Source organism: Canis lupus, chromosome 6, assembly GCF_003254725.2.
Source record: "Canis lupus dingo isolate Sandy chromosome 6, ASM325472v2, whole genome shotgun sequence".
Lineage (NCBI taxonomy): Eukaryota > Metazoa > Chordata > Mammalia > Carnivora > Canidae > Canis > Canis lupus.
Genome location: NC_064248.1, coordinates 8,995,678 through 9,022,497, shown reverse-complemented (window position 1 = coordinate 9,022,497; position 26,820 = coordinate 8,995,678). Strand labels below are relative to the sequence as shown.

At 47.7% G+C, this 26,820-nt stretch overlaps 3 protein-coding genes across 19 annotated transcripts in view; 1 reads left to right on the top strand and 2 right to left on the bottom strand.

Moving 5' to 3' along the window:
- Nucleotides 1-12,446, bottom strand: part of ZCWPW1 (zinc finger CW-type and PWWP domain containing 1) — a 75,592-nt gene extending 63,146 nt beyond the window's left edge. For 2 of the 15 annotated variants that reach the window (XR_007411131.1, XR_007411130.1), the window contains exons 1-7: nt 11,907-12,298; nt 5,890-11,805; nt 4,705-4,925; nt 4,181-4,271; nt 3,055-3,142; nt 2,298-2,455; nt 1,968-2,090 (exon numbers count right to left, since the gene is read on the bottom strand). Coding sequence is in view for 13 of the 15 variants with exons in the window: in XM_049111124.1 (XP_048967081.1) it covers nt 1,968-2,090; nt 2,298-2,455; nt 3,055-3,142; nt 4,181-4,271; nt 4,705-4,925; nt 5,890-5,917 (709 nt within the window). In the remaining 2 variants the exon portion in view is untranslated. The other 13 variants (XM_049111124.1, XM_035717738.2, XM_049111125.1 and 10 more) reach the window with 13 other exon arrangements.
- A 155-nt stretch (nt 12,447-12,601) lies between these two features.
- Nucleotides 12,602-17,862, top strand: MEPCE (methylphosphate capping enzyme). 3 transcript variants are annotated; one of them, XM_049111122.1, is made up of 5 exons: nt 12,602-12,761; nt 14,346-15,435; nt 16,637-16,855; nt 17,029-17,155; nt 17,260-17,862. In XM_049111122.1, exons 2-5 carry the CDS (start codon nt 15,172-15,174, stop codon nt 17,310-17,312), a joined length of 663 nt encoding a protein of 220 aa, XP_048967079.1. In that variant the 5' UTR covers nt 12,602-12,761; nt 14,346-15,171; the 3' UTR covers nt 17,313-17,862. The 3 variants fall into 3 exon arrangements, with proteins under 3 accessions (XP_048967079.1, XP_048967078.1, XP_025281813.1); XM_049111121.1 differs by lacking the exon at nt 12,602-12,761 and adding an exon at nt 13,099-13,243; XM_025426028.3 differs by lacking the exon at nt 12,602-12,761 and having other exon boundaries at nt 13,133-15,435.
- Nucleotides 17,863-18,835: 973 nt separating this feature from the next.
- On the bottom strand, nt 18,836-20,131 carry PPP1R35 (protein phosphatase 1 regulatory subunit 35). The gene is made up of 4 exons (XM_025426045.3): nt 19,728-20,131; nt 19,392-19,647; nt 19,177-19,313; nt 18,836-19,088 (listed from the first exon to the last, which is right to left on the bottom strand). The coding sequence occupies exons 1-4, from the start codon at nt 19,962-19,964 to the stop codon at nt 18,915-18,917; spliced, it is 804 nt and encodes a 267-aa protein (XP_025281830.1). The 5' UTR covers nt 19,965-20,131; the 3' UTR covers nt 18,836-18,914.
- Nucleotides 20,132-26,820: the final 6,689 nt, after the last annotated feature.

Below are 26,820 nucleotides of genomic sequence, written 5' to 3'. Positions count from 1 at the left end.
AGTGTCCTTCCTAAGAATAAGCCCTCCAGCCCTCTTCTCATTCCCTTCAATCCCTCCTTTTTTTCTTTTTAAGTAGGCTCCATGCCCAGAGTAGAGCCCAACATGAGGCTTGAAATGACAGCCCTGAGATCAAGATCTGAACTGAGGTCAAGAGTCAGACATTTAATTGACTGAGCCACCCAGGCACCCCAATCTCTCCTTCTTTATAAACAATTTTCCCTCAGCATATACGTATGCTGACGACACACAAGCCAAGTCTTTTTCTTTTAAAAGAAAGTTAAAAAAAATAAAAAACTTTCCCTCAACTCTACACCCACTCCCCTCTATTCATCACTTTCTCCATCCTGGTTCTCACATCTAAACTAATTGAAAAAGTACTTATTCTTCAACCAACTAAACTGGCCATTCACCCTTACCAGCTCATATGGGTGGTCTAATCAAAACCCCTGGTAACCTTCTAACTGTAATATCATTGAACATTTTCAAACCTTTATCCTCTTTGATGTCTCTCTAGCAGCACTGGACAAGGCTAAATCTCTCTTGAAATTCTCTCCTCCCCTGGCATCTGTGATGTCATACTCTCCTAAATCTCTTTCTATCTCTATAATTTTTCTCTTAGTTCTTCATTTTCTCCCTGTGAAGCTCTTCCTCTGCTCAACCCTAAACATTAGGTTCCTCCTAAACATTATGGGTTTTCTATTCATTGCTCTTCTCTTTGCACTCCACATCTTCCTCTTGGAAAATTTCATCCAGGTTCCCAAATCCATATTTCTGACCCAGATCTCTTTCTTGGATGCTAAAGCTCATCACGGACCCCCTACCTTGTCCAAAGCTGAATTCACCATCTGAAATGTGCTCTTGCTTCTATATTCTCCATTTAGAACGATGGTTTTTCAGTCACTCGGGTCAGAAAACAGGATCATCCTGAAGGCCTCACTCTTCTTCACATCTCAGAGCTAACTAGTAACCATATTCTGATCTTTCCTCCTAAAAATCTCAAATCTGTCTCTTCCTCTTCACTGCTACTGTCTATCTTCCTTGCTTGTATCACTATTTCTGTGGGTCTAGTCTTGCTCCCACCAATCCATCTTCAATGCCAGTGGCAGAGTGAGCTTTCTAAAATACAAATCTTACGAAGTTTTCCCTCCTTAATGCCAGTAGTTCTGCTTTAGCTTTAAAAATAAAATTCAGGGATCCCCGGGTGGCGCAGCGGTTTGGCGCCTGCCTTTGGCCCAGGGCGCGATCCTGGAGACCCAGGATGGAATCCCACGTCGGGCTCCCGGTGCATGAAGCCTGCTTCTCCCTCTGCCTGTGTCTCTGCCTCTCTCTCTCTCTCTCTGTGACTATCATAAATAAATAAAAATTTTAAAAAAAAAAAAAAAAAAAAAAAAAAAAATAAAATTCAACTCCCTTAGCTTAACATGTAAGGCCCTTTATGATTTGACCCTTGCATGTCTCTAGTTTTATCTCCCCCTACAACATCCTGCCCCCCAACACCCCCTAAAGCTATAACCATTAGCTCTCCTCCATAACTCTGCCAATAAATATCACTCTAATACCCATCGCCACTTCAGTTCACCTGCCTAAATTATACTTCCGACATATGGCTCAAACAGAATCTTTTCTTAGAAACTTTTCCAAATCCACTCCAGACTTGTAGCTTTCTTGTTTGCCTTCCTCACAAGCCCATTTCCCTTCCAACAGGCATATATTAATTTCTTCTGCATTTACTCAGCACTTCCTAAAATGCCTGGTGTATAGTAAGCACCCAACAACTATGGACTATACCCCAGAATAACTAAATGAATGAAATCTCTCTCTTCCACAGCAGCATATCCCTGCCAAGTAGCCATGAGACAGAAACTACAGTCTTCGCAGAATATCCTCAAGCAACCTAACCTTGCCTCTCTCCATCCCCATCTCCAATTTTCAAGCCCAGGAAGTTTTCCAAATCATGCTGAACTCACCAAAATCACCTCCTTTTCCTCTTTGCTGGTTTCTGATCTGAGAATCAACCTGAACTGTTTTTTTCAGTTGGTCCTTCTGTCTGTGCTCATGTCCACTTTGGGTTTTCTCCATTTTCTCATCTTCTGGGAAAACAAAACAAAACACTGCAGGGTAGGGAGATGAAGAGAATCTTTATAGATAGTAAGGCCCAGTGAAAGCAGAAAGAAGCATTATAGCTTGATAGTTTCAAGCCTTGGACTGAAGAATCTCAGCCTTCCCACTGTCTGAGTCCTTAATTTTATGGCATAGGTACTTGAGCCAGATGTCAAAGTATATCTAACTATACTTACGGGCTCCCTTCTTTCCTTTGCTTAGGAAGGGTCTATTGGATTTCTTCTCAGAGGGTGCAGGATCTGGCTGGCCTGGCTTAGATGTCTTTATCACAGAGGTTACTCCAGCTTCCTGAGTGGCTGAAATCTCTAGGATATGAGGTACCATTACCCTCTCTCTGAAAATAATATTTTTTTTCCTTAATGAAAAGTAAAAAAGGAGCAATTCATCATACTCTTCTTTTGGGGGGGGGGGGGAAACAAGGATAAAAGTCCGATAAAAGACAGAAGAATCCAGACAGCCCTGGTGGTGCAGCGGTTTAGCGCCGCTTGTGGCCTGGGGTGTGATCCTGTCGGGTGTCCTCCATGGAGCCTGCTTCTCCCTCTGCCTGTGTCTCTGCCTCTCTCTCTCTCTCTCTGAATAAGTAAATAAATCTAGAAGAAGAAGAAGAAGAAGAAGAAGAAGAAGAAGAAGAAGAAGAAGAAGAAGAAGAAGAAGAAGAAGAAGGAGGAGGAGGAAGAAGGAAGAAGAAGAAGAAGAAAGAAGAAGGAGAAGGAGAAGGAGAAGAAGAAGAAGAAGAAGAAGAAGAAGAAGAAGAAGAAGAAGAAGGAGAATTTTGTCCATCTACTTGCCTATTTTTTCCCCAATTCAAACAGGCATCTTTCCTGAGCTGGGAGAAATCCATAGAGATATGAAAATGACTAGATAGGCAGATAAAACCATTTACCAATGCTAAGTGCACCCTGTGATCAATTTGTCTCACTGGGATAAACTCACCCATCAGCATTATCATTATCAGTAGAAGCAGCAATTCCTGGTTCCTTGTCTAATAGGGTGCATCTTATGGGCTGGGCACAGGAAGTCTCTGCAAAATCAAGGCTAGATCCCATCTCTCTCAAAACAAAATATTATAAGCAGAGAAGCAATTAAAGAAAATACCAACTCCATTATTTCTAAGCTGCAGCTTTCCATTAAAACATCTCCCACCTGTTGTCTGGAAGAGCCCACCTTTGGAGTTTCATCAGATCACAGAACTTTAAGTCTTTAAATTCTCAGGAAAAACTGCAAATCTATGTCTTTCACCAAGCCTTTCCAGATTGATCTGCCTTGCTCCAGGATAGCCAGGTAATGTCAATTTTATTTTGTGTACATATCAGAAATTTTATGTACCACATTTCATATGATTTGTTCCTGAAACTTTCTCTAGAAACAGAACTACACCTAAGAATGGCTGAAAACATCAGACTATGCCCCTTCTCCTCAAGATATATGGTGAAGTCCTCAGGGCCTGCACTATAGAGTTCTATAGTATAGAATACTGTAGTATTCCCAAAGCCAAATCCCTGAGCATATGTTAAAACAGTATTGGAAACAAATACCCAAGGTAGATGGAAACTAAGTTCTTCAAATCTGGGAAATATAATTTATCTTTTCTAAGTAGATTGTAAACATGTAAAAATGAATATAAGTTACATTTTAAAAAACAATCTGAGACTGTATTTATATTCTGAAGTCAATGTAACCCATTTTTCTAAAAGCTTTGTACCCCCTGCTTGAGATGGTTTAGCTATAGTCCTGTTGATAGAAGATGAACTATTTAAAAATATTTTAAAGTCCATATACTATTTCCTTACTTAGGAAACTGGAGGGAAGGGCAAAGCTATCAACCTACTCTACCCCTCAGATGACAGTTTGTCTAACTAGAGACACCTGGGTGGCTCAGTGGTTGCATGTCTGCCTTTGGCTCAGGGCATGATCCCAGTCCAGAGATTGAGTCCCGTATCAGGCTCCCTGCAAGGAGCCTACTTCTCCCTCTATGTCTCTGCCTCTGTGTGTCTCTCATGAATAAATAAATAAAATCTTTTTTAAAAAAAAGTTTGTCTAACTAAAATTCTTCTCTCACTATAAGCCATACCCAAGCACTCCTGGAGGGACTTCCGTAGCACAATCTGGATGATCTCCTCAAATTCTGCATTGGTGAGACTTGATTTTTCCTGCAGATATAAGGGCAGAGGAGGAAAACCACTCATCTTTCCCCATGTCTCCTCTCTGACCAGACAGGGAAGACCCCTTTACATGAGCCAGTAGTTCATCAGGCTGTGAGCATAAAGTCAATGTCCCTAAGGATTCTATAAACTTTATTTCTGGGAATAAAGGAGTCAAAGAAAAGTTTACTTATAAAGTCTCTGATCACATTTACTCTCACCTCCATCCTACCTCAACCCCTACCCAGCCATTATTTCCAGCTAAAGGCTTTCATCAAAACTTTTTTTTTTTTTTTTTTTTTACCTCTTTGAGTTGAAAATAGAAGCCACAAGAAAAGAATTTTTTAAAAACCTGAAAGTGCCCCTACATGAAAAGATTGTTTGTCTAGACTGGATGTCTAGGAGAAACTATCCCACTAGAGTCCATCAGTGAGACTAGTACCTTTTCTTTCTCTGCTTGCTTGTCTTGAGGCTTTCCTTTATTCTCCTGGCCACTGCTTGAACCATTTTCTGTGGTTGTTTTCTCTTCCTTCTTCTTTAACCTGGCCTTTGGGGAACTGACCCCCAAGGATTCCTCCTTGGATGAGTTAGGGCTATAGCACATCATGCTATACAATTTTTGTGCAGATGGGGTACAGGTTTTCTTTGGCCCCTTCCCACATTCTGAAAGAAATTTGATTATCAAATAGAATTTATGAAACATAGAATCTAGCACAGAAAGTGTTTGCACCTGCCCTTTGACTGGCCCTATCAGAATTATCTGGAGAGAGCTTTTAACAAAATCAGATTACTAGGCCTCTCCTCTCCCAACCCACCCTACCCCCTGAGATTTGGAAGAAATAGTTGGGAGTGAGGTCTAGGAACTTGTTTTACAAAGCCATCTAGATTATTCTGATACCAAGTTTAGGAACTACTGAATAGTTCAAAGGTGACAAATATAAACATGCAGGAAGATGAGTTATTCAAACGGAAATTCTTGAAATGCATTCATTTTAACTTTAAACAAAACTTTATGAGAAATTAGAAAATTGGGGGGGGGGGGGACTAGTGCAAAGAAAATTATACTGATCCTCCCAGGTATAAATAGATTTTTTCTTCTGAGTTTCCATAACACTTCATGCCTCTCTGATGGCATTACCACATTCAAGTTGTGTTATAGATATTTAAATGTCTTTTGTGGGCAGCCCCGGTGGCGCAGTGGTTTAGCGCCGCCTGCAGCCCAGGGCGTAATCCTGGAGACCTGGGATCGAGTCCCGAGACCTGGGATCGAGTCTCACGTCAGGCTTCCTGCACAGAGCTTGCTTCTCCCTCTGCCTGTGTCTTTGCCTCTCTCTGTGCGTGTCTCTAAGAATAAATAAATAAGTAAATCTTTAATAAAAAAATAAATAAATGTCTTTTGTCTCCCTATGAGTTTGTACATTTCTTGAGCTGGACTGGACTACTTCTAAATCATATATATTTCGCTCAAAGTTTCTAGAAAAGTAGTAACTTTAACAAAGTGGACACAGAATGTATATATCCTGAGCTTCCCCTTGGTGGGAGGGGTATCAAGACATCCAAGGACTGAGAAAAAAGGGAAAAATGAGAGAAATGTACAAAACATGAACCTCCATCACTCTTGACTCACCTTCTTTACTCTGCAGCATTGCCATCATTCAGCTCAGAAGCTACACTTTCTTTGTGCCTCTGTTAGAAAAAAGAAAGTAACTGCTAGAACTCTGATGGAACATGATGTTAAACTTTCTTCTCTGTCATCTTGGGCTCAAGATCTTTGCCTAGGACTGCTGAACTACATTTTCTGCCCTCTTGACTATACTTCTATATCCTCAGCAGTGCTAATCACATGCCAGGGGATAATGAGAGTTACTGTTTTGGTTTTTTTTTAAGATTTTATTTATTCATGAGAGACACAGAGAGATAGTTACTGTTTTAAAGATAAGCAACAATCCTTGGTGTTTTAAGGATTAGATTCATGTCCAACATAAGGCAGGCATGCATCAATAGTGGAAGTGGTAGTGGTAGTGATGCATTAAAAAAAAATCACTGAGTAAATTTTGAAGATCTTACTGAGTTTATTCAATGATTCATGAGTTAGGCAGCATCTGATCTAGCAGATACAAAGAAGCTCAAAAGAGCAGAAAGACTTTTATAAGCAGGAGGAGCAGGAACAAGGAAGTTACACTAGGCAAAAAAGCAAATTAGCTATTGCAAATTTACTTTCTTGTAGGAGATGGTAGGTGTCTTTTAGGCAGATTATCTAATAGTGCTGATAAGGTGATTCCTGATGGACTATAAACCAAGATTCTATTTCTAGCAGAGTCAAAACTTTAAGTCTTGTTTTGGTGACATGGAGCTTAACAGAAGCAACTGCATTTTGGGCCTGTTGTCTTGTTTTTAACAGATGTAAGTATAAGTAGTAGTAGTAGTAGTAGTAGTAGTAGTAGTAGTAGTAGTATGAACAGTCCTGACAATTTAAAAGTGAGAGTTTTCTCCAGACAAATTTATCTCAAAAGGTTCTCCTAAATACTTAAAACACAAATAATCTGGCAATTCTCTGACCTAATTCAGAGGTCCCTATGCATAGGGAACCCCCCTTTTTAACATCACTATAATCTATATCTTCCCTTTACTTAGATCTTCTAGTCCAAAAATTTTCCAACGTGCTGGATTCTTGCAATTTCTCTTCATGGCTCAAAAATATTTGGTAACCAGCAGAGGTCCCCAGGGAAGCAAATAATAGGCAGTAAATAAATCATAAATCTATTACCTTCACTCTATATCCTATAGCTATTTACTCACTGATGTTCTGTACTACACCAGTATGCTTCATTATTACTATGAAAATTGTGAATAATAATAATAGTGGAGACTTATTGAGCACCAACTATATTCTTTACCCTTTTATATGTCATCTAATTTAATTCTCACAGTAAATCTATGAGATCACTACTTTTTTAAACTTGGAAAAGTTGAGGGTAAGAGGAATTTAAACATAATAATAGGTAATTAATAGATGATGATGCAAGATTTGAACCTGCCTGATTTTAAAGTCTGTGCTATTAACTGTGGTATGCTATATCCCAACAGTCTGATTCAGTGCTTCAAACCCATTTTAATATTACAGCACACATGGAAAGTATATATTAAAAATACACATTAAAACACACAGAAAGTTATATTTCCAGGTATTCTGGAGTAAAAGGTTTTTCACTGCCATAGAAAACTGAGAGGCGGGAGTATGAGGGCCCCAGCCACACCAAAGGCCGAAGAGATTAGCATCTGCACACAGCTATAAGGTATTTGTGGCCTAGCAGAGTGCCAAGAATCATCTTATGACATTGCAATAATTTGTACATTTTTTTCCAATTTACTTTCCACCAGTGTACTATTTCTACTCAGCAATTAGAAGGAAAATGCCTTTTGTTTTATCAGTTTAAATTTCTTATAACCCTTCTACCCAGTGTTCTTTTGGCTTACCGCATGTAAGCTATTCTTATTCCTATAACAATTATAACAAGCATTGTAGCTCTGGGAGGGTCTGCAGAGGTCATAAAGTGGCAGCTTCCCTTTTTACAGATGAAAAAAATATGCAAAAGGCAAGTAAGTGATTTGCCCAAAGCCTCAGTGTTAATACATGGTAGAGCCAAGATGAACCCAGGCCTTTTGCCTCTAAATTCTACTAATAACACATTTATTCCACTCAATGATCTTATTTCTGACTGCTGGTTTTGAGAAATTTGAAGGCCCTGGACCTGAAACTCAATCTTCCAACTATGTCATCTCCCATTATAAAGATACCCAAAGGCAGCATAAAATAGATCTTATATATAATATATATACATGTCCTTTTAAAGGATCTTAAAATTTTAAGACCCTCAAATGACCAAACTATGGTGAACATTCAGTTACTCAGGGTATAGAATTCCTCCCCCTAGATCCCAAGATGAATTCAAAAGGTATTGGGAGCTTAATTTAGTGTGTCTACAGCATGGATTTTCAAATTATCTTTTGGTATTTTTTTGTTCCTTGTCTCACTTCTGTAAATGTGAATAATTCAGATGTGCAGTTCTGTGACTACTTTTCCTTTACATAAAGGAGCACATTTTCTCACTGTTCCCATCTTAAATCATCACCATGAACCCCGAAGTCTATTTACTCTATGAGAAAAAAATAAAAAATAAAAGTGTGTATCTACATACTATGCTTGAATATTCATAAACTATCTCTGGAAGAATATACAAAAAACTGACAGAAGTGTCTCTAGGAAATAAAACTGGGTGGCTGGGTGGAAGACAGCTTTTTACTGTACCCCCCTTGTATATCTCTAGCATTTTATAACATGACAATGTTACCACTGCAGAAGTTATTTTCTAGGGATCCCTGGGTGGCTCAGCGGTTTGGGGCCTGCCTTCGGCTCACGGTGTGATCCTGGAGTCCCAGGATTGAGACCCTCAGGCTCCAGGGATGCAGCCTGCTTCTCCCTCTGCCTGTGTCTCTGCCACTGTGTGTGTGTGTGTGTGTGTGTGTGTGTCTTTCATGAATAAATAACATCTTTAAAAAAAAGGTTATTTTCTAAATTCCAAATTCTTTTTTTTTAAAGATGTTATTTATTTATTCATGAGAGACACAGACACAGAGAGAGAGAGAGAGAGGCAGAGACACAGGCAGAGGGAGAAGCAGGCCCATGCAGGGAGCCTGAAGTGGGACTTGATCCCGGGTCTCCAGGATCACACCCTGGGCTGAAGATGGTACTAAACCACTGAGCCACCCAGGCTGCCCTAAATTCCAAATTCTTTAAATAGTGTTTTGAAAAAATAAAGTGTTTGATCTACTTAAAAATGCAAAATTTTCTAGTAGTTAGGTTCAAATCATTACCTAAACCTATACTGACCTCTCTAGGCCAAAATGTGTTACTGGCGCCCCAACCAACTGGATAAATTGTGGATCATTGTTAATAAAATGTAAATCTATAAGCAGCAATATATAATTCCCCCTTAATCTAGAATGTGTTTGTAAAGAACATTACTTTTAAAGAAAATGTCTAAATAGAAAGGGGAAAGCCAGGAAGTCACTTTCTGACAACTCAAGTCTCTGCTCCTCTGTTTCAGACGAATTTTCTTCTTCCACAATAATATTAAAATGTAGTCCAGAGAGAGAGAAAAAAATTTTAAACCAGTTAACACACAAAATACCACCAACTTTCATCTGACCAGCTACTAAATGCCCAGGGGCTCTAGAGCCAGGAATAACATTTGAGGGGTTGTTTTGTTTTGTATGTTTTTACCTCAGATGAGAAAGGCAAAAAAAAATCAAAAAATGCTTTAAGTTAGAAAGTAAAAGAAAATTCCAAAAATCAGATCCTACCCACCCAACATAAGAAAGAGTGTAAAAGGGAAAAAGAACTTGGAAATAAGGAATAAAGAGAACCAAGAGAAGGTGAATGAAGTGTTCCAAAAAAGAATACTTTTTTTTTTTTCATTTAGAACACTAAAGATTGAGATGCCTGGGTGGCTCAGCGGTTGAGTGTCTGCCTTCCACCCAGGGAGTGATCCTGGAGTCCCAGGATCAAGCCCCACATCCGGCTCCCTGCATGGAGCCTGCCTCTCTCTCTCTGTGTCTCTCATGAACAAATAAAGATCTTAAAAAAAAGAAGAAGAAGAAGAAGAAGAAGAACACTAAAGATCACCACAGTGATTTTAAGGTGAAATCATCTCCTTCAGCAGTTCTTAGAGTGTGATCCAAAGACCTCTGGGGGTCCCCTCCCCTTTCCAATTACTTATCCATGTTAGGCTGGATTTTCTCATATACTTTAACCAAAACAAAAGATCGAAACAGATTGAAATCAGAAACATAAAATCCAGCTGTCTTCTATTAAGCCAGACATGAAAAGACTTGCAAAGATGTAAAACACCACCATTCTTCACACTAAATTTTCTTTCATTTAGGAAAATGTATTTTAAAAAAAAATTTTTTTTTAACTTAAATTTTAACTTTTATTTATTTATGATAGGCACACAGTGAGAGAGAGAGAGGCAGAGACACAGGCAGAGGGAGAAGCAGGCTCCATGCACCGGGAGCCTGACGTGGGATTCGATCCCGGATATCCAGGACCGCGCCCTGGGCCAAAGGCAGGCGCCAAACCGCTGCGCCACCCAGGGATCCCGGAAAATGTATTTTTTATAAAAATGTTATTTATATCTACATAATTATTAAGTATAATTAATTCATTTAAATGTGTTATGTTACTATCAGTAGATATAAAAGTTATATAGCTATAAACCAATCTTTGGAGTCCTTCATAACTTTTAAGAGTATAGTAAGGAGGGTTCTGAGACCAAAAAGCTTGAGAACTGACCTAGCTAAATAATTCAGTCATGTCAATATTTTTCAAAAACCATTAACCCTCCTCCCTCCCATTTAGAACGTGTTCACAAATTTCTAACTATCTAATTGTTCCCTCTTTATACTATTCCTGGAATCCTTGGTCTAAGAGAATACAAGTAAACCCTTTAGAATTTTCCTCAGACACACAGTCTGCGCAGGCTCCGTGAGCCTGGAAAACTATATTTAAAATCTTTCATCTTGGAGTCTGATTTCCTTTTGGCATCAATGTCTAATGGCATGTGGATCCCTGCTTATTTTTTATGCCCCCATTAATAACCATAGTGGGTTTTTTTTTTTCTTCCTCGGCAAGCATGATTTCACAAGAAAAAAGGTAAAAACAAGATCCCAGCTCCCTTTACTGCCCATTATCTAACAACATTTACTGTGGTAACTACGAACTAAACCTTGTACCAAATCTCTTCAATATATTTTCGGTGAACTGAAGCTTATCCGTTCAGAGGGCAAGGAAGCACAAAGATATGGCCACTTAGCACCAAAATACAAGTTTTCTTTTGTGGGGGCTGATTTCATTCGGACTCTTATCTGCCAGCTGCAACACTGCCACTGGTGCTCGTTACCAAAGTAACTCGCCTTTGTGTATTGGTTTCACTTAAGCACATTCCCACGAACCCCTACATGCCTGCACCATTTCCTCTCACAAGGTGCCATGGTCTGGAACAGTAAAAACCCTAATTCCGCCTTTCAAACCAGAGGTAAGAACTTCTGGAGATCCGCATTTTCCCCGCTCTCTTCCCTCACCAACTCTCTCTTAAGGACGGTAGTTAAGATCGGAGGTACCAGAGTCCAAGTCCTTGATTCCCCTCAGTGGATAAAACAGGGGGTTGCTGCAAGCCTCTCTTCCACCTCAGGAACCGCCACCATGAGATAACTTCCCGTTAGAGGCCCGACCGCACCCCCACCCCCGGGGGAGGCACCCGTATTCTCATTCCTGCTCAGCCCGTCACTGGCCGCCAGGATACTGGGTCACTTTTGTTTGTTTGCGGAGGGTAGGTCTGCGGTGGAGATTCTTAGGAGGGGTAGGAGTTGGTTGTCCAGAAGAGAAAATTTCTCCTCAGGCGACGGGTACCAGGACTGGCAGCGCCTAGCACTTTCATCTGCAACCGGAGAAAAGCCAGCTACCTTCTGGAGCAAGGAGGACCTAAAGGCAAAGAGCAGAATGAGCCACTGCAGCAATTCCGCAAACCCCTCCAACCTCGACCCAGTTTTCCCGCCACAAAGAAAAGGCGTGAGGACACGCACTAGCTGCGCTGCCACCCCCGCGGCGTGCATCCAAAACTGGGGCGCATGCGCAGCCGAAACTGCTTCTGCTTTTGCGCAGCTGTTCTATCCGCCATCTTCCAGCCGAATGCCCTGTAAAACTACAAATCCCATAATCCTCAGTGTCCTCACTTTTTTTTTTTAGGCGGCGGGAGCAGCGCCTGATCGTTCATGAAGCACATCTGTCTGTTACTAACTTTTCTCTCTACCCCAGACTGCTTTTTCCTTCCTCTTTTCGTTTCCTGGTTCCTATTCTTCCTTTTAGTCTCGTTCACGCCCTATCTTGATGTTTTAGTTGAGACTATCTGCAACCCCACTGTCGCCCCTCCCGCCTTCTTCTCTGCCACAGGACCCGCTCCCCAAGCTATGTTGGCAGGGAGAACGCGCCACCTTAGCACCCTGTGGAAAGGGCGCCGAGCAGCTTCTTCCCCATTGGCCGAGGCAGGGGGCCCAAAGCAGGCCGAACCCTCTTCCCCGCCCACACTCGTTTTTATATAAGGCTGCGCGAAGAGAGCGTGTGCTTGGGAAGGCCTGCGTGCGAGGTGGCCGTGGTGGTGGCGAATGTGCTGCTATTGGTGGCTGCGGTGGGCGTCGGGACGCAGTCGGCGGGCTAGGGGCTCGCGCGCAGGCGTCGGGTGGTGGGAAGAGGTGTTGGTGCCAGGGCTGTGGGTGTGGAGGCGGAGAGGAGGGCGTGGTGTCCCCAGGTGATCGCCATTGGGGTAAAGCGGAGGAGCGAGAGAACGACTCGGCCATTTCGGGGGAAGAGGAAGTTGGACAACATCGGCTGTTTTAGTGCCTTTTTTTTTTTCAGTTCAGCAGAGACTATTTCCCAGGGGGGTGAGTTACAATGACTTATTGTATTTTACTGAGAACAGTTCGTAGGCAAGCCGTCTGTACGCTCCTCTCCTTCCCTTCCTCTACTTTTAGGTTCACCCCTCCGTTCCTTCGGAAGCCTTTCTAAGTAGGTGGGCAAAGGGGGCGATCGAAATATGAATAATTCATGAGGCCCGCCCCACTCGTTGACCACGCCCCCTCCAAACCGTGCTGACGCACGTTGCGTGTACCAAATCTAAGGAAGCGACGTAACAGTCTCCGCCCCTAGGGTGGAGGGAGGGGCGTCATCTCCAGCACGTGCTGTATCTACCCGCGCAAGCCCAAAAGGGTGTGCGCAGGCGCTGCCCGCTAGGGGGAGGAAGGAGGCGGGGTAGGGAGGTTGCTGGGTTTAGAGCCGGGCGGAGACCGCTGAGACTCATTCCTCAGGAACAAGGGTCGGGTGTCAAGGAGACCTTTTCACACCAGCTCCCCGTCCCCCGCCTACGGTGGGTGGGATCGCGCGGCAGAGACAAAGGATATCAGTAGGGACGGACATAGCTGCGAAGGGAAGTAGGGTGTCAGTTTGGGGTGGTGGGCTTTTGTGGGGGCTGAGGTGGGCTATATTTAAACTCCCGGAGCCGTTAAGTTGGTTCGTACTCATGCGCGCGCAACCAGGGTGGTGGCGGAGTGCGCATGCGTGATTCAGGGGCGAGAGGAACGCGCTTTAGCAGTGCGCGCTCGCGGCGAAGCGGTAGTGGTGGAGGAGAAAGGCGTTGGCGCACGCGCGGTTGATTCCTGGAGTTGTTCGGTTCTCGCGGGCATCTTGTTTTGGTCTCGCGGGCGAGTGGGGCGCGCTTCGGGGGAGGCGCTTGGGCGCGAGACTAGGCGAGAAGAGCAGAGCTGCGCGCGCACTCAGGGAAGGGGGGAAGGGAGCGGGCTCTAGGGAGGGGGGTTAAGCCCCCTAGTTCTCCCCCCCCCCCCCCCGTTGCCCTCAACTGGGACGGAATAAGGGGAGGAAATGATCGAGATGGCGGCGGAGAAGGAGCCGTTTCTGGTGCCGGCCCCGCCGCCGCCGCTCAAAGATGAGTCGGGCGGAGGGGGCGGCCCCACGCTGCAACCTCACCGAGAGGCCGCCTCCGGGGAGCTCTGCGGCGGGACGCAGCGTGGGCCGGGCCCGCGCACACACTCGACGGGGGTCCCGGCTTCTGGGGTCGGCAAGGAGAGCCCTGGGGCTACATCCACTCGGGGAGGCCAGTCGCAGCAGCAACGAGGGGGCGGCCCCCAGGCGCAGTCTCATGGGGAGGCCCGCTTGTCGGATCCCCACGGGCGAGCCGCTCCCCCTGACGTTGGGGAGGAGCGAAGGGGAGGAGGCGGAACAGAACTGGGTCCCCCTGCCCCTCCTCGACCCCGCAATGGCTATCAGCCCCACCGGCCCCCTGGGGGAGGTGGGGGAAAGAGGAGAAATAGTTGTAACGTGGGAGGGAGTGGTGGAGGCTTCAAACATCCGGCCTTCAAGAGGCGCAGGCGGGTTAATTCGGACTGTGATTCTGTGTTACCCTCCAACTTTCTCCTGGGGGGCAATATCTTTGATCCACTGAACCTGAATAGCCTCCTGGATGAGGAAGTGAGCCGCGCACTCAATGCAGAGACCCCTAAGTCATCTCCACTTCCAGCCAAGGGGCGAGATCCAGTGGAGATCCTCATCCCCAAAGATATTACTGACCCGCTCAGTCTCAATACTTGCACTGATGAGGCCCAGGTAGTTCTTGCATCGCCACTCAAGACTGGTCGGAAGCGGCATAGACATCGGGGACAGCACCACCAGCAGCAGCAGGCAACCGGAGGGAATGATAGCCACTCTGTGCTCCCCACAGCCCCCCTCACTCCCTCACTCCATGGGGAGGGCACCCCACAGCAGCAGCGGCACAGGGGCCAGAACCGGGATGCCCCTCAGCCCTATGAACTCAACACAGCCATCAACTGCAGGGATGAGGTCGTGTCTCCCCTTCCATCTGCCCTCCAGGGTCCCTCAGGCTCCCTTTCAGCCCCTCCAGCTGCCTCAGTTACCTCTGCAACCCCGTCTTCCTCCTCACGACATCGCAAACGTCGCAGGACTTCCAGCAAGTCAGAGGCAGGGGCTAGGGGTGGAGTCCAGGGTCCCAAGGAGAAGGGCAGAGGGAGTGGGGGAGGCCGTCACCACCACCACCACCACCTCCACCTCCACCCACTACCTGCAGCAGTCTTCAAAAAGCAACAGCTCAAGTTCCAGTATGGGAATTATTGCAAGTACTATGGTTACCGCAATCCCTCCTGTGAGGATGGGCGCCTTCGAGTGTTGAAGCCTGAGTGGTTTCGGGGTCGGGACGTCCTAGATCTGGGCTGCAATGTGGGCCATCTGACCCTGAGCATTGCCTGTAAGTGGGGCCCATCCCGCATGGTGGGTCTGGATATCGATTCCCGACTCATTCATTCGGCCCGCCAAAACATCCGACACTACCTGTCTGAGGAGCTGCGTCTGCCATCCCAGACTTCTGAGGGGGACCCAGGGGCAGAGAGTGAGGAAGGGACCATAACCGTCCGAAAGAGAAGCTGCTTCCCAGCCTCACTGACAGCCAGCCGGGGTCCCATCGCTGCACCCCAAGTGCCCTTGGATGGAGCAGACACATCAGTCTTCCCCAACAATGTTGTCTTCGTCACGGTAAGAGGGTCTGAAGGCTCTTGGTATAGGGGCCAGGTGTGAAGATGAGATTAAGTGGGAATAAGACAGGAAAGTTATGACCCAGAGGGATTTCTGCATGTACTCTGCCAGGAGAACCAGATCTTCAGGGATCTGAATCGTGACTGACAGTGTCTCCCCCCGCCCCATAACCTGGAAACATGGGGGCTCTACCTAGGCTCCTTTGTCATGACTACTGGTCCCAAGATGGGGTTTGACTCCTTTTGCCCTGCTCCTGTCCTGGACTGTAATCCACACCAGTCCACCTTCCCTTGCAGGCTGCTCCTGCTGCTCACTAGATTTGGTTCAGTTGGAAAGTTTTCTCAACGCACTGAATGCAGGTGCATGAAGGGATAGGTGTCAGACATGGAATGTTTTGGGGTGGGAGGAGGAATAGGGTGGTGGCTGACTAATACTTTGATAGGGACTTAGATCCAGAGTTGGTTGAAGAGTTGGTGGTCAGGACCCCAAGTAGTTTGGCCATAGGTCATCTCATGATGACCTGAGATCGTGAGATGGGGAGAGTCGGAGTCCTCTGTAACCGGGAAGGGTAGTCTTCAGAGTGTCTGTTCCCTGACTGTACATAGCTCTCCATAAAATACTCCAGTTAAGCCAACTGGTGGTGGCAGGTTGGGTTAAGCTTGCAAAAATGACTTTGCAGATGTTGATGAATTTATCATCTAGAAAAGGCTTCCTAAGGGCTGGGACTCTTCACTTCTCTTGGAGAAAGGAAATAGGCCTGGAACTTTGCCAACCTTGATTCCAGGGAAGGAACCACAGGTTGGTTCCCTTTCAAACCTGGGTTAGGAACCTTTGCAAAACATTGGGTCACTCAGCTTAATGTTTGCAGGGTGGGAATAAGTACTAGATGGACTCAGGAGAACCCTCATTTTTTTCCTCTGATGTTTCACCCCAGTTTGGAGACCTCTTTTGGGTAACTTGGTCAATGTAAAATGATCCACACTCCCTTTTTATGTTTGGCTTATCACCACCAGAAAGCAGGGGCAGGAGGATGTAAAGCAAGAAAATGAGGCTGGGAGTTAGTCTGACAAATGTCAGAGAAGGTTGTGGCCAAGGGCTAAGGCTGTAGGACTTTCTGTTTTGGAGGCTGCTGAGCAGGTTGTGTGGAGGCAGTGGTTCTTTTATTGCCTCTGTTGACCTTGCCCCCAATTCTTGCCCTCAGGGTAACTATGTGCTGGATCGAGATGAGCTGGTGGAGGCCCAAACACCTGAGTATGATGTGGTGCTCTGCCTCAGCCTCACCAAGTGGGTGCATCTGAACTGGGGAGATGAGGGGCTAAAGCGCATGTTTCGCCGAATCTACCGGCATCTACATCCTGGGGGCATCCTGGTCCTAGAGCCCCAACCTTGGTCATCCTACAGCAAGAGAAAGACTCTGACGGTGAGTTGGGAATTGGGTGGATATTGGGATATCCTTCTTTTAGTTGGGGCAAGAAAGGCCTCAAGAAAGGAGGAATACTTTCTGAACAAGGTGGACAGGTTCCCTGGGTGGGCATCACTGTACACCAGGGAAGAAGCCAACAGGCTGACGTGGTCCCCTGCCCTTCTGCCTAGGAAACAATCTATAAGAACTACTATCGAATCCAGCTGAGGCCAGAGCACTTCAGTTCCTACCTGACATCCCCAGAGGTGGGCTTCTCCAGCTATGAGCTTGTGGCTACACCCCACAACACTTCCAGAGGTAAGGTTGGCTGACCTGGGGGAGGCGGGGAGGGGATGGTAAGGCAGATGCTGTGGAGTCTTGGAGTTCTGCCAACCCTTCCTGATTGCACATTCTCTCCTCAGGCTTCCAGCGTTCTGTGTACCTGTTCCACAAGGCCCGTTCCCCCAGCCACTGAGTGGCCCCCTGAACAGAAAAGTGTGAAGAAGTTGCCCACTGCTCTTAAGGACCTGGGGGAAAAGGAAAGTATCTCAAAGTCTTTCCTTTTGGCTCCAAAAATTGTTTCCTTTCATGGATCTGCAAAGAAAGCTTTTCCTACGTTGCTGCCCCAGCCTCCTCCCTACACCTCTGGCATCTAAGCAGCAAGCCCAGCTGTGCTGGAGTTACCGACATCTTCCTCTCTCCCCCAGCTCACTGGGCTGGATGGCATGGACTGTTTGCTGACCTCTGTTCTCCTAGGGTATGGGAGGTGGGCGGTATCAAGTTCTCTGGCCTCTTCCTCCTGCTCTCCAAAGGAGATTCCCCTTTCTCCTCAGCCCTTGTCCCTGGCTGTTGTTGCAATGGACCACAGATAGATGGACTGAGGGTTAAGTGAAGGGGAAGTTTGGCAGGGAGGCATGCAGGTACTGTGAAAATCCTTCCCTCTGCTCACCTCCATTGGGAGAGGGGGTTGGGTTTGGAATGTAAGAACAGCACAATAAATTTGATGTTTCAGGCAGTGGCCCCCACACTTGTGTCTGGCACTTTCTACCTAGTGGGAAAGGGTTAGTGCCTCCCAAAACACCTGGGTTTCCTCTGCCCAAACTGGAGTCTCAAGAATTAAGGACAGATTTTTCAGTGGTTGGGAAGATTGAGTGTTGAATGCTAGTCACATCTATACACAATGAGTCAGAACTCTAATCAAGAAGGAGAGGTATAATGTGAATTTTATGTGAAACTTAAGAGTTCATCTCCCCTCCCCCAAAAATGCATTGACAAGAATGTTTTGTGGGAGCGCGGGACAAAGGCTAACTTTGGAAGAATTAACAGTGGAGCTAAAAAAAGGCACTACTGAACAGACCTTCCCACCTGCTCCAGGGACACCCCCTCCCCCCCTTTTCTGTGATGTGCAATTAGATGACTAGGTAATTAACATGAAACTCTTCAGCATGTCCAGTGTTCTTGGGACTTTGATACTCACTTAGCAAATACTGAGCACTCCTGGATCTGGTGTAAACATGGACAAGGCTCTTCCAAGTAAAGACAAGGATGTAATTTCAATAACTGGGTGCAAATAGCTACTGCCTCTCAGGCTCCTGGAGCCAGGTAATTAAGAAAGAAGGACTCCTTGAAGCCTAACAGACTGAGACTCATCCACGTGTTAGTGATGAGAAAGAAGTAGTGCAAGGGCGCATGAGTGGCTCAGTGGGTTGAGCATCAGGCTCTGGATGGAGTCGCACTTCGGCTCTGGGCTGAGTGTGGAGCCTGCTAGCGATTCCCTCTCCTGCCCCCTCCCCACTGCACTCCCCTGCTCTCGCTCTCAAAAAAACAAAAAAAACCGCAAGGGAACAAACGTGGTGTCTAGGATAGGTCAGGGGAAGAGGTGGGACAGTGTTCTCAACTTGCCATCACTACCAAGTTCCAAAAAGGCCAAAAACTTGACTTCCAGACAGCTTCCACCTGAGGCTTGAACCCATTTTAAGACTCCGAAGAAGAGTCTCATTTGTTAGCAAAACCACTTTATTCTGAAAAATAGTTTTAACACAAAAATATTAACTAGCAATCCTGAGGGCCTCCACATCTAGGCTTCCCATCGCCTCAGTGTCCGGTGCATGAGGAAAGTATCCTCTGAAGGGCGGGGCCGGAGTTGAAGACGCAGAGGAGGCAGACCGTCCAGGGTCAGGTGTGGAGACTCATAAAATAATGTTTCTGGGTCACAAAGGATGGTCATGTCGGGCCCTGGCCCAGGTGGCTCCTGTTGGGAATTGGAACCCAAAGCAAGGTTAGTTACACTTGGGAAGGTGAAGGGGCACGAAACGTAAACTGGAGCCCAGGTCCCTCACCTTTGGGGGCGGGGCTCGGGCCTGTGGTGGCAGGAGCGCCAGTTTCTCCCTCAACGCAGCGTTCAGCACCTGTTCCTCCGGCACCTGCAGGCTCACCAGGTCTCGGAAGAGCCGCTTGGAGCGCGGCACGTTCAGCCCTGAGACGGCAGAGGGAGCGGAGGTGAGTGGCGCTTCTCATCCCCACTCCCGCGCCCCGCCGGCCGTCTCTCTCTCACCCTCGGCCACGCTCTCCTCCAAACCGCAGCGAGTCTGGAACGACTTCCTCAGCTGTTCTTCCACGGCCTTCGCGGCATCGAACTGGCCCCCGGCTGCAGCAGCCCGCGCGGCCTGCAACTCGAGGCTCAAGGCCAGGCTGCTCTGCTGAGCGGGCGCCCCCAGGTCCTGCGGCGCTGCGGGCTTCTCGCCTGGCGCGGCGGCGGCCGACGGCGGCTCGGACCGCACCGGGGAGAGCGGCTCCAAACGAAAGCGGACCTGGGAGCAGAGAGCGAGGCAGTGACGAGGTGGGCGCGGGCTCGTCGGCAGGCTGGGGGCCAGGCCTTCCCCCAGCTCACCTGCCGCCCCTTGCGGGCCCCGCCCCGCCGGTCCGCCCGCCCCTTCCGTCGACCCGGACTGCAGGTCTGCCGCTCGGGGGTCTCGGACCGCGGGCTCAGGCTCAGGCTCAGGTCCAAACCAGGCTCGGGCACTGGGGCTCTGGGCTCCGGGGCGCGGGGTTCTGGGGGTGGCCCGGGGACCGCCACGGCCTCCTCCCCTTCGGCCAGCTCCAGCTCTGCCAACCCACAGCCCGTCATCTTGGTGCGGCTGCTGGGGTGCAAGGTCTCTGGAGGCCAGAGGTCACGGGACACAAACTCGCCAACCCCTCCCCCGCCCCTCCCGGGCACCGCTACCGGAAACCGCTCGCCCTTGTCCAACGGGGCGGGAAGGCCAGCCCCTGTTCCATCCCATTGGCGCTACTAAGCGTCATTTCCGTTGCTCGGCTCCCCGCCTCCCGCGGGCTTCCGCCCGCAGAACCTCGCCCCCGCCCCTAAGCCATAGTTTCGGAATCGCTACCCGTGGAAGCTCTACGGGTCCTCACGAAGGCCATTTCTCGTTTGGAAACGCGGACGTGGTGTCTTTGTCCTGCAGTTTTTACCTGACTTCTGCTGGAGTCCAGGGTGGGTGTGTCATTGCCTTCCGTCCGGGCGCCAAATGGGACAGCTTTAACTGGAGGAGGGTCAGGTGCCCTCATCTTGGCCCTCCCTGGTCAGTGCCTCCACAGCAGCTCCTCGCGTTCCTCCCACCCGGGACCGAAGCTCCCCAGGAGGAGTGAGGGCGGGGCTCGCCGCCCCCAGCCCCGGGATCCTTCCCGGGACCCCGGGCGTTCGTGATTGCCCGGGCGATATCGGCCTCATTCAGCCTGGGGTCTTCTGTGACTTTTTCCCCCATGGGGGCCCCCTAACATATTCATCTTTATAAAAATAGGTATCTGTATATTGAGTACAGTTCTTACAAAGAAGGTCTCTTGGGGCACCTGGGTGGCTCGCTGGTTGAGTGCCTGCCTTTGGCCCAGGTCGTGATCCCGGGGTCCTGGGATCCAGTCCCGGGAGGGGCTCCCCACAGGGAGCCTACTTCTCCCTCTCCCTATGTCTCTGTCTATCTATGTGTGTCTCTTATGAATAAATAAATAAAATCTTTAAAAATAAAAATAAAGTCTCGATGGATTTATCCTGGACTCCTGCCAGACAGGAGACCGGATTTCCCATCCTTTCCCTGTGTTCCTCGGAGCAGGTGCTCACAGTTCTGTGAGCCTGTTTCTTGTGCAAAATGTGCTAAGTCAGGTGCATGAGTCTTGAAGCTCTCCCCAAAAGGGGTTAATAGTCAACAGGCACGTTTGTGTACCACTTTGCAGTTTGAGAGTTTTCACATGCTTTATCGTACCAGAAACTGCTGTGGAAGATGGGGCGGAATGCTGCCTGCATTTTACACACACACACACACACACACACACACACATTTCTGAGAATCTTTGGCGTGAAACACTGCAAGCTTTCTTGCTGAAGAAAGGAATAAGAAAGTATACAAATTCCATCTACTATTCATTTGCGAAAGTAGGGAGATACAAATGCAAATACTTGTGTTTTATTAAAAGTGGAAGTATGATTCAAAAACTTTTAATGGCTACTGACATTGAGGAGATAATAGAATAAAAGGAAGAGAGGCTAGATTTTGAATATAGTGTGTGTATTTGACTTTGGAAACCTATGTTTTCCGTGATTATATGACAGAAATTAATTTTTAAAAACCAGTCCCTAAAAGTTGAAAGTAAAATGAAACAAATGAACCTAAATGTGTATCTAGTTGGTGACCTAACTACACAGAAGGGACCTCTTGTAAAAGACTTGAAAAAATAGTAATTTAACTGTACATCCCAAAGGTCTACCCTATGAACAAAATTAACTGCCAATAAAAATGAACAAACTGCCTTAAAATCTTACAGTGTATTCAGTAGTCATGTCGGAAACAGGTGAAAATGTGTAGGATAAAACATCATTATGTTATTATCAGAACCAGAATTTTGGCATAGCTGAAAAGATTTGTTTTTTAAATTTTTATTTATTTATGATAGTCACACACAGAGAGAGCGAGAGAGGCAGAGACATAGGCAGAGGGAGAAGCAGGCTCCATACACCGGGAGCCTGACATGGGATTCGATCCCGGGTCTCCAGGATCGCGCCCTGAGCCAAAGGCAGGCGCTAAACCGCTGCGCCACCCAGGGATCCAGCTGAAAAGATTTGATAGATAGATTTGATAGATCCACTGGGCCACCCAGGGATCCCGAGGGATCTCAGTCTTGCCACCACTCTTCCTAAGAATTTTTTGGCTATACCAGCTAAGAGGCTTAGAATTGCTTCTCCTCTTTAAAAAATCAACAACAACAAAACTCCCCTTTAAGAAAGTACTGATAAAGGGGATCCCTGGGTGGCGCAGCGGTTTGGCGCCTGCCTTTGGCCCAGGGCACGATCCTGGAGACCCGGGATCGAATCCCACGTCGGGCTCCGGGTGCATGGAGCCTGCTTCTCCCTCTGCCTATGTCTCTGCCTCTCTCTCTCTCTGTGTGTGACTATCATTAAAAAAAATAAAAATAAAACAAAATAAAAAAAATTTAAAAAAAGTACTGATAAGGGAGTGCCTGGGTGGCTCAGTCAGTGAAGCCTCTGCCTTTGGCTCTGGTCATGATCTCAGGGTCCTGGGATAGAGCCCTGCATTGGGCTCCCTACTCAGTGGGGAGTCTGCTTCTCCTTTTGCCCCTCCCCCTGCTTTTACTTGCGTGCTCGCTCTCTCTTAAATAAATAAAATTTTAAAAAGAAAGTACTGATAAGTGACGAAGACTCCTTCTCTATCCTTAACTTTAGAGTCTCCCCATGGTGGCATGTTCTAGAGCTGTACCCTCTTCCGCAAAGGATTTCATTTACATGCCACACCAAACCAAGCCCTGTCTGGGGATAGCAGAGGTGGGAAGGGGGAACCCAGCAGGAAGGAGTTAGGAGAGAAATTTAAAATATGGTCCAATAGTTGCCCCCCGCTCTGAGCAAAAGAGGGGGAAAACAGAAAAGCTTTCCTGACCCCACTACCTGAGATTGCCAAGTGAGGGGACCCTGCCCAAGCCCTCATCAACTAACCCCTCCTTCCACCACCACCCTAGGCTGGGGAGGTCCCATCTCTGGACTGTCACCCATCCAGGGAACGGTGGGGAAAGGAAGGAAGAGGAAATACTGAAGGAAGAGGGAACGAGACACAGAGCAGACCCTCAGGAAAAGGTCCCACTTTTGGCTCTTAGGTTCTGGCTTGATGGGTTAGACTCCGCCATGTAGTGGTGTTCCCTTTAGTCTTCTGGGAGGGGTGATCCCAGACCTGGATCCTAGTTTGGGGAAGGTGAGTCTGAGTTCTGGAAGGGGTCATTCAAAGTCAACCTGAGCTTCTCCTGGGGATTGGAAACAGGATAGGGTCAGGGGTCCTTTAAGGGACCATGCTGGTGAGTGGCAGTGAGATGTCTTCAATGCAGTGACCCACAGAGTGGTTGAGACTATTGCAGAGGCTAGTTGAGGAGCCCCATCAGGGAGGAGGGGGCAGGGGAAGAGCAAAGGCTCCATAGGAAACTACTCTCCAATATAGCCAAGCCAAGTCAAAGAAATGAGGCAACAACCTTCTACCACCAATCTCTGCAAACCCCATCTGTAAGGTACCTCACTTCCCATCTCCCACTCCTAAACTGGCTGCTGCTTACAGGTGGGGACCAACCCAGAGACACTTCCACTTCCGGGGTTATGGAGAATTGAGTGGAGCTGGGCTCACCATCGGGGAGCATATTGTGAGTGAGGGGCCTGGGCTGGCTGGGAAAGGGAATGTCCTTAATGTCAACACAGGAAATAAAAGGTGGAGGCCAGTTGCTTAGGGCCTAAATGAGCCTGAGGAGAGGCTGGCCAAAAACCGCTAGAGTTCTAAGAAAGGGGATGGAGGCCATGAGCAGGGCAGGTGGGGTCAGAGCCATAATCCTGGAAGATGGGGCCACATGTGTGGGATTGGGGGGTATGCAAAAGAAAGTGTAGTAAGCTGCTGGCCTTACCTTGGGACACAGACCCTGACAGATCTCTGCTTAGCAGGGCATCAGCACCTTCAGAGCCATGGGATGGGAGCAGGCTGCTACTCATTGAGACTGGACACTCAGGAGATGTTGGAGGGTCTCAAAGGTGAAGGGTTGCATGGAAACCTCTAGATCAGACAAGAGAGGTGCTGGTGTGAGGTCCTTCTAGATCCCAAGGATGGTTGGTGGAAGAGAAGGATCAGAGTCCCTGGAGTCAGTCTACTCTCTGCAGTAGCTCCAGGACCATCTGCCAAATGCCAATCAAACAGGAAAAGACAGGGTGGGGGCAAAGGTGCTGTAGGCAGAGAGGAGAGATGCAGGTCATGGGACCAGAGACAAGGTATTGGAGGCTTGGGACAGTATGAAGGGACCACGTGGTGCCTAGTAGTAACCTCAGCCTGAACAGCTGCACAGAAACTTGAGGAGGGACCGGGGTAGGGGGTGGGGGGAGCAGAGCAGGAGGAGGAGGCTGAGGAGATCTGAAGTCTGGGGTCCTACCTGGTGGCTGAGGCTCCAACAGGGTTCCAGGGTGGCAGAGAAGGAAACCTGGCCCAGAGCCCACTGGTGTCCATTACTGCTGAGGCTGTGAGAATCTCGGGTGGAGCAGCAGGACTCTTCTCCCCCAAAACTACTGGGACAAAGGGCCCCCAGCCTCCACAGATGTCCATTGTCTCTTGTCCAAAGGCTTCCCCTTCATCTCAGCCTGTGTTTCTGTCCCCACACTGTCCCCACCCACCCCCCATGCTACCCTCTCGAGTCATCCAGGCACAGGCTGAGCTGTGTCTTAGAACCCCGGGGCTCAAAGCAGAGGACTCCTTAGACGTTATGAGACCCCTGGTCCCCAGTTGGTAGGTACACAGTGCCAAAGCCCAAGCACCTGCCTCTGTCTGGTGTTCCACCTCCCTCTCCCCACGCCTGCCACTTATGCTGATTCTCAGACAAGAAGGGAGTGAGGGGGATCATGTTCCCCAGAACCTAGGACAGCGTCTGCCACAGAGAAAATAAATGTCAAAGAAGAGAAAAAAGTACTCTTTTCAAGTTGTAAACATTATCCCTGATTCTGACAATTTGGGATTTGTGTAATGTGGTGGTTTTGTTTTGTTTTTTTAATGGCCAAAATTTCTTTGACACTCCTTCCATTGAGAGGTAGGGTTCTGTGTCCCCTCCCTTTGAAATCAAAGCAGGCTTGTGACTCCGTTGCAGCCTCACTGAAGCAACTGTGCTTCTGGCAAGCCTCTAGCCAGGAGCTGGAGGGGAGAGGGCAGGTGGCAAGGGCCAGCCTGGGGGTAGCTGCCCTAAAGGTCCCCCAGGGAACTGGGTTGCCTCCTTTTTTTATGTAAATGAAGGAACTCTCAAGATAGTGACCTTCCCAGTTCATCCCCAGGCCCTGCTGCCGCTGCCAGGAAGCTCAATGCCTCAGTTTGGGCCTGATTGCAATAACTAACCTTGGCCTGGGTCTCTAATGTGTTTCTCTCCCTTATGGACTTTTTTTTTTTAATAAAGATTTTATTTATTCATGAGAGACACAGAAAGAGAAGCAGAGACACAGGCAGAGGGAGAAGCAGGCTCCCTGCAAGGAGTCCAATGTGGGACTCAATCCTGAATTCCGGGATCCCGCCCTGAGCTGAAGGCAGACGCTCAACCATTGAGCCACCCAGGCATCCCTCCCTTCTGGACTTAAAATGAGTGTAATACCCCCATCACACAGGATGGCTGGGAAAATTAGAAGAGATGTAACATCTTCCAGAACCTCTTATAAGCTAGGTGTTGTGTGTGCTGCTTAAAGCCAAACTCCGCGGGACACTATGATTCCCATTTTGCAGATGAGGGAATTGCCTCTGCATGCACAGAGGCCAAGCAGTCTGCTTGAAGACACGCGGCAAGGAGGCATAGGAAGTAGACCATCCTCTAGCGCTCCGTTCAGAGATGGAAAAGATAACACATGTGTGAAAGCACGTACAGCAACAATGGTTTCCTTCCTTTCATCTGTGGGCTCCTGCGGCCCATCCTTAGCTGGGGCCCTTCTCACCCTGAACCACGACCATCAGTTTACCCGCCCTCCACTGTGAACTGGCAAGATTGGGTACTGCGGGGAATTAACCTTTAACACCTGGCCGGACCCAGATTGACTCAGTAAATGTTCATTGAGTAAGTGAAAAACACATCACTCATATTCCATTATTCGTTGCTCATTGGATAGCTCCTCCAATTATGCCACAAATATCCACTGAGCACCAACCCTGAAGATCCAGGCACTGCAGTAAGCACTCTGTGGACATAACTTCTTTTCATCCTAATAAACACTATGTGTTTGGTGTAAGCCTTATTTTGTTTTTTAAAGATTTTATTTATCTATTTGAGGAGAGGAGTTTGGGGGTTTTTTGTTTTGTTTTGTTTTGTTATTTTTTGAGAGAGAGCAAGCACAGGGAGGGAAAGGGACAGGCCAACTCTGCACTGAGCACAGAACCCGATGTGGGGCTGGATCTCACCACCAAGAGATCATGACCTGAGCCAAAATCAAGTCAGTGGCTTAACCATCTGAGCCACCCAGGGGATGCTCATCCTACTGGTGCTGGCCCACACTTTGAGAACCACAGCTGATAAGTGGTGATCCCTCAGCCTACCTCTGGGGTCTACTCAGATTCTTACCCACAATCCCTAGTGCTTCCCAACCTGCAAGTGGGGCAGGTGGCATGAAAGAAGCTTTTGGGCAAATGCTATTTGGGATGTGCAACTTGGGAAGAAATGTGGTTGTCCCTTCCAGGCTTTGCTGCCCACTCCCCTACTCTCAGGTGGGCCCACCTAGAAGCTACTGAGTTTGACCTAGTGCTGGTCCTGGAGCCTCTCCTACTTCTCTTTTCCTGGATGATTTCCACCACTCCTAGACCAAGTGATCAACACTTGCGTGTGTGTTGGGGTGAAGGCTGGTAGGAGGCTGAATAATGACCTCCCAGAGATATGAGGCTCAATCCCAAGTGTCCTTAAAAGGAGGAGGCAGCAGGAGACGTGACACAGAGGAGAAGGGG